This window comes from Montipora capricornis, chromosome 6, assembly GCF_036669925.1.
Source record: "Montipora capricornis isolate CH-2021 chromosome 6, ASM3666992v2, whole genome shotgun sequence".
Taxonomy (NCBI): Eukaryota; Metazoa; Cnidaria; class Anthozoa; order Scleractinia; family Acroporidae; genus Montipora; species Montipora capricornis.
In genome coordinates, this window is record NC_090888.1 from 31,374,549 (window position 1) to 31,382,048 (window position 7,500).

The 7,500-nt window shown below is 39.9% G+C and overlaps 1 protein-coding gene across 1 annotated transcript in view; it reads left to right on the forward strand.

The window, feature by feature from the left end:
* Window positions 1-7,353: 7,353 nt before the first annotated feature.
* LOC138051958 (uncharacterized) overlaps window positions 7,354-7,500 on the forward strand; it is a 27,512-nt gene continuing 27,365 nt past the window's right edge. Inside the window, exon 1 of the mRNA XM_068898297.1 lies at window positions 7,354-7,500. This exon is cut by the window's right edge and continues 161 nt beyond it. Within this exon, the coding sequence (XP_068754398.1) occupies window positions 7,396-7,500 (105 nt within the window). The 5' untranslated portion in view covers window positions 7,354-7,395.

The following is a 7,500-nucleotide window of genomic DNA, read 5'->3' on the forward strand; positions in this document are numbered from 1 at the left end:
TAAAGGTTTCGGGTCACTAGACTTTCAGCTAGGAAGTCCGAACAGATGAAAAACTTTTAACTTCTACCATTTTAATACCAAAATTCGTTTAACAATGCTATGTTTAAGTGGTTTTGAACTATATTCTCGTTGGGTGCCCCTGCAAAGTAATCTTGCTCGAGAAAAACCTAACTTTGTTAAAGCTTTCGGTTAAAAGTTTCAATGTTAAACCCATACATATAACGCGCCAAAATCACTTTTTTTTTCAGTTTCAAAGTTTTGAAGAAGTAACCGTAGACAATCTTCCTGTGTACGTTGGATCAGTGGCTTGATCTGATCGGCGTAGTTACAAGTTGACCAGCTACATATTTTGAGCAAGAGCCAATACAACATAGATTTGATTTTAATGGTGTACTGTATTTCGGCTGGCCAAACCAGCCTTCTTTAGGTACAATAGGGCCGTTTTATAAGAGAGAAAATAAGCCGCGGCTTACATAAGACGCAAACAGCCCCGTATAAATGGTACAAAATCTACGTTCACGGCTTTCTCAACAAGCCGCGGCTTATCCTGGCCTGGGAGTTTACACTCGTGTAAATAGTTCCTTTCGCGTATCATGTACGCCGCGGCCAGAGTAAGCTTATTTTCTCTCGTATAAACGGCCCTAATGAGAGTTAAGTACAATGACAGTCAGGTACAACTCTCATTGTACCTGAAGAAGGGTGGTTTGGCCAGCCGAAATGTAGTACACCACTAAAATGAAATCTACGTTATTTCGGCTCCAGAATATTTAGCTTCTTTCTTCGAGTATCGGTACAACAACTATCAGGTACAGACATTGAAACGCATTAGGCAATTAAAATGCAACGTTACGCAAGGGAAAGAGCAGGAAAATTGGAACCTACAAGATGAAAAATGATAAAAGAATGTCTAGCGCTTTTCGCTTTGCTCGATTTGTCCTCAACACGTAAGAAACTGGAATGGTTTTATTTTTTTCAAAAAAGTCAACCTACAATGTAAATTACTGGGAGAAACATATTGAGGAGATGAAAATTAGACTAGAATTTCAGAAATGTGAAATGATAGTGTTTAAGGAGGGTGGGGTTGAAGTGACGGGGAATGTAATCTAAAACAGTAAAATAGGATTAAAAACGGCATCGCTAAATGGAGGTTGAGTGCCCCGATATCCAGGAGCTTCCACTATTGGCAGGCAGCTCCGAGTAGTTGAGACTGCTGCCATGGCTGGCAAATCCTGGCAAACCAGCCACGAGCTCCCACGCAGAAGGGAAGAAGGCCACCCGTCGCACTGATACAGTATATATACAGTGGAAAAAAGGAGAGGGGAAGCGGGGGGAGGGGAGAGGAACAACCCAGAATTGACTATGCTCGAACGTAGAATGGTGCTACAACAAACAAGACGCACATGTGGACAACAAAAGACCGCTGACTGCATAGGCTGGCTCCACGCATGCACTGCCGCAGGTGCATGAACAAACAACGCAAAAAGCTAAAGAAATAGGCCATTTCCGAGTTCATATCTGCCTCCTCTTCAAAGCGAGTCTAAATGCGAAATTTTTGTGATGGTAATTAGTTATACTTTACATATGAATGAAACTTAATTGTCATAACAAAAACTTCGCACTAAGGCTCGCCGTGAAGAGGAGGTAGACATGAACTCGGAAACGGCCTATTATCAGTGTACGGCGTCAGTTCAGATAGCGTGGCTTAGTTTCGATTGTATCTGGAGGAGCGAAGACAGTTTGTAAAACTGGGGCATATGACATATGAGCCGAAACCTGTCAGGCAAGGGGTACCGCAGTTCCAGTTCTATTTCTCCTATTTGTGAATATGCCTCAACATTTGAACAACTCCACTATTGATATATATGCCGACGGTACCACCCTGCCCTTGAGTGCAAACTGGAATACATGTAATATCACTTCCTTAACTCAAGCTCTTTCTAGTGACCTTTAAAATGTTGAGAAATGGTCAACGGAAACCAAAATGTACATCAAAATCGAGAAGACTACAGGGTTACTTGTTACGGGAAGAAGGATTCAACATGAGCTCAGTGAGGAAACAAAAAGCTTAAGTCTATGCCTTGACGGCACAAATATCGACCAATTATCGCATCATAAAATAATTATTGGGTTAAATCATTGATAAAGATCTACGTTTTTAAGCACACATCGATGAATTATGTAAAATACTGTCAAAACGACTTGGACTTGTGAGGCATTTTACCCCTTATCTTAAACAAAAGCACAAGTTAATTTTTTATGTCGCTGTTATAAAGTCAGTTATGTTGTACCTCAGTCCAATTTGGTCATCTTGTAGCAAGGAATTGCTAGACAGAGGCTTATGGATGCAGAAGAGAGCTGCGCGCATTATATTGGACGCCAAAAGAACAACACACACATTAACTATGTTTAATGAACTGAACTGGACTCCATTCTTTATCGAGGCATATTTAAATAGATGTTCTATAGCCTTCAAGAGACTCGGGGCACAACTCCAAATTATATCAATTCTATATTAAAGACAATTCTGAGTTTCATAACCGATCCAATCCTTTTCCAAATTTTTTTTTTTCATTGTCCTGTTTTTAAGAAAGACACAGGAGGCCGTACTTTCAACATACGAAAAATTAGAAATTGGAACGAGCTGTCTTGTGACCGAAAGAGGAAGAAAGATGTTAAATCGTTTAAACGGAAAATGGCTATGAATGTAATTGCGAGGCAAAGAGAGCCAGAAAAATTGACTATATTTTAAGTAGTTAACTAGCTTTTTTTAAGCAGGTCTGTTAAATAACTTGTTTTAGATAGTGAATAGTTTTTAAATAAGATGCTAGATAGTTCTTAAATATTTTTTTTTGCCTTTTTTTATAAGTGTCAAAAGTTGTAATATTAATTTTGATTTTATGTTTTATACAGGGCCACACGTTTACCGGTTCTTCATAACCGCCACGTTTTTACCTAACTGCCACGTTTTTACCCTCTTTAAATAACGGCGTTACTTAGTTTCTTAATAGAGGGGGACATTGGGGTGTATTAGAAACCGCAAAACTGAAGAAAAAATCATCCAAAACCGCAAAACCGCAAAAAAAATTCGACCAAAACCGAAAACCGCACACAAAACCGTCAAAAAGACGATACAATGTTGACAAGTGCGGCATACAGAACAAACTACGCTAAAATTTTATTTCATCAAAGTATTTGTGAATGTCATGGACTTGTCTAAAGCCTCCATATCTTTTAGTATCTGCTAAAATCATAGGCTTGATTTTTGCCGCTCTCTCGAGCCCAAATATGGTCAAGTGTGGTAATAAACAGATACGTACTTAAAACAGGAGTCGAATATTGAACCTCACCGCCTCCGGGGGGGACTCCCACATAAAAAGGCGAGGGATTCTCGTCGGAAATGTTACATTGAACCCTTAATTAAAGGAGACCAATCTGGCGTGGCCCAGGCGTTTTTTGACCCCTAAAAGAGACCATATTATCCTTAACACAGAACAATAAAAATAAAAATAAAAAAAAAAGCGACTTCTAATGATGGCAAAGACATTATCATCTAATACTTTCGCCTGCGTGAAGAAATTTGAAAGTGTAAATATACACTTTTATATTTCTTCGCGCGCAACCCTAAGGAGATTTTCATTGCGTTTTGCCCAAAACACCCTACGTGAGATCAAAATCCGAAATTTACACCCCTAAGAGAGACGACGAACATCCCTCCCCTTTTTATATGGGGGTCTTCTCACCCCCTTACTTTGTTGTCCATACCGCGACATTGCACCAAAGAGACAATTCGTCGATGTCCCTAATTCATCTCAGCTGACCCTGGGAGTTGTTGTCATCTGCAATGACTTCGTCACTACATTTATCAAATTCTAGCTGGCCTTTCTCAGAGTCACCAGCTTCTCACTCATTTCATGCTCGTTCAGATCTTCATCTTTTGGCGTTTCGCGGCTATAGAGTGTTTTCATGTGACGACTCCGGGAATTGAGCTCTATTATCACTCAAACGTTTTCTTTTGTTTTGGAGGAAAAACAAGGTTACTAATCACGTGAGGGAAAACAGGCATCTTGTACCCTATGGGACCTTACATTCTATTTATCGGGCCCTAGTAAAACCTCATTTCAACCACTGCAATATTCTTTCGGAAAACTGTGGAGTAACTTTGCAGGACAAACTGCAAAAACTACAAAACAGAGCAGCCCGTGTCTTGACCTATTCTAACTATGACGCTCATGTCAACAATTTATTTCAACTCTTAAGATGGAAATCCCTAGTCTCTCAAAGGCAAATTGAAAGAGCAACAATGGTATTTACGTCCCTACAGGGACTAGCACCTGGCTCGAAAATTGTCCATCGCGATTCTGGTTATTGTTTGAGAGACTCTGTGAATAAGGTAAATGTTCCGCAACCGCGCACAAACTACTACAAAAAACAGCTTTAGCTATTTAGAGGCGCAGTTTTGTGGAACATTTTGCCATTAGAGCTAAGGAAAGCAGAGTCCCTCAATCAATTCAAACGACTGATTAAAGAGGTTATCTAAGCCATTATTCTAAACACGGTATTCATGGAAAGCAGCTTTTATTGTATGATATTGAGTAAGATAGTTAATGTAGTTTACATAGTCCTATCTTTAAATTTTTAATTGTACATATTTTGTTTATATTGCTGATGAATTGCACCGTGGTTAAATAAAGAGTAAATAAATAAATAATACTATGATCGAGATCAATTGCCGCTCAAATCTAAGAAAAACCGGAACCCAAATAGGACAAAATAGAAAAACCCAAAACCACATCGTATAACAAAACCGAAAAACCGCTCGTATTTTTTACACAAAAAACAAAAACCGAAAAACCGATCTAAAAAATAGCCAAAACCGCAAAACCGAAAATCCCAATGTCCCCCTCTTCATAGACAACGCTGTACGAATCAAGACAGCACTCGGGTCAACAAGGAAAAACAATTCCTCTGACGCTTGGGGTAATCGATTCGTAATCTTTCCTGGCAGAGTTGATAGGCGGGATTAGCAAAAATCTGGACTTATTACTGGGTTGCCCAATCAGAATATGAGTGGGAACCTGTCACTCCCCTGCTAAGTATTGTCTTTGTGAGTAGTCTTGATAGGCTTCAAGGGCCAAATGTGAAAGTTTTATCCGGTGGACACAGAAGAATATTTAATTAACCTGCAAATATCAGGATTTGAAGTGGGAGATTACAAGAATGTGCAGTGTAAAAACCGTGTGGGGTGTAGTACCGGTTGTTGTAGGGGCTCTTGGAAATGTTACTCAAACTTGTACAATGGATTGAAAAATTGCACCCTACTGGCAGAGCCTTTCTTTTGGGTACTCAATTAGGGCGTTATCGAGAAAAACTCTGCATGAATAGAGTAAGATCTTTATTAAGCATGCGCTGCTTGTTACCAGGATACAATATCGAAACCAGGCCTAAGTGCTTGGCTTCAAGCAGATCTTACCGCCATCGTGATTTTTCGTTGAATAGAGAGGGAGGAGTTCAATTACAACCATGGTTTTATAACTAAAAGGATGCTCGCACTAGAAAAAAAACTGGTTTGACGAGAGAAAACAAGGTTGACTAGTCCAGAAACTCGGCCTGCGACGGCTTCAAAGAGTTGACGCGATTCAGGCAGAGCCGCCTTTTCTCCTCCTCTGTACAGAAAAAGACAAAAAGAGGCTCTGCTTGCAGGGTGGAAAAATTGGGGATTAGGGAAATAAATTGACTGTTGCCGTGTTAAATATTTTCCTTCTTCAGTGAGTGTTCTGAATGAAAATCCCATCAACTAGTTATCAGAGGGTCGTATGTAAGACCTATTGTGAGAACTCTGCTTTCTTTTTCCTTGGTTTGCCTGTGACATGCTGAAAATACATCTTTAAAAAATCCCCTAGTTGTTGATATGAAAATATCTCGAGCCGAAACAACAAGGCCTTTAAGTTACAAGTCATCAAGTAAATATTTGGCCTCTATGGTCAGAAACCCAAGATTAGATGGGCTCGTGAAATGGCCTGGGAGCCAAAAGACTTGGATCAAGAGACGGCAACGTCACAGCATCCAGCGGTATCCTGCAACAGTGTACTTCATTGCACTTTAAATCTGAAGCGATGAACATGGCACATTCAGAGGAAACTTACGAGCAACAAACTGAAGCAGTTTTGAGATTTGGCCTTTCTCCACCAACATCGACTCACTTCCTGCCCAACTAATAGCTTTAACCTTTAACAAAAATTGTAATTGCTTCTAGCTTACCTGTATAGAAGAAGTGACTGCATATGTTGTACAACGATGATATCTTTTGTTTAGGACTGAATTTTAATATATCGAACGCGGAATTACCCCACCCACCATTACCCTATGTCCCTATGTTTGGCTCCTTTTGTAACAAGTACAACCAGGAAAACCAGTCCACGCTCACAGAGTCTAGTTTACAACAATTAACTCAGAATTCGCGGGAACTCCATTTTTTTTGTTTTGTTTCTATTAAAACAACACGTTGTACCAACACCGTCACTCTTTTGAATGCATAGCATATAAGTTCATATGGAAACCAGAAACTGTCCTCTATTAGCCTGCTTAGCGGGCGGGATTTTTTTTGCATGATTATTTAATGGTGACAATATTTCAGTGCGTGATTAAATAAATGAAACAAGTGGCAGTAAATCGATGGTTACTTCGTTGTTTTGGCCGCGAGCTAAGAAATGACTTGTCCACATTCCAGTCGCGGCCAACTCGCAGCCAAAACCAGCGTACTCGCGAGTGTTTAATGTAACCCTGCTATAAAATATCCCGCCAGCCACGCAGGCAAGTGCTCTATGGGCGGCCAACACCGCCCAAAAGACCAGATCTTGAAATGGCACAGAACAAACAGAATTGGTTTAGTGATGGTTTGCATAACGAAATAACTTGAAATGAAGTTGTCGAAATACAGAAAGTTAAGTGTTCAAAATTGAAAATTGAAATGGTTTAGATTGTTTTGTAATGTCTCACGACTGTGGTTCCCATGGGATTAAACTATTAAGAACCAGTCAAACGTTTATTTGGTATGAGTACGTATCGTTTTTCAATTAGACTAAATGACAAGACGACTCTCTCAGTTTCCCTCAAGATGACGAAAAAGCAACGATATTGACTTTAGTGACAGCGATTGTTCCTTTGGTCTCCAAAATGACGTGGAGCTAGAGCTTTTTCAGGAACTTACGTTCCTCTTGACAAAAGATCCAAAGCTTTAGCAGACACATGTCGACTGCACAACATATGAAAAACCGGATGCTGTATGCCCCTTGGGGATAAAAACCGGTCAAACTTTTAAGCAATAAACAATGGGGTAAGGATCATTTTTCAATTACAAAGAGTGAATGATATGTTGCTGATCTCTCTTCCTCCACGATGGCTACAAGAAACGTTAGCGAGTCTAGTGATAGCGATGTTGCTCCTCGTCCCTCTCCCAAACGACACGGATCTAGAGCTTTTTCAAGGACTTTTGTTCATCTT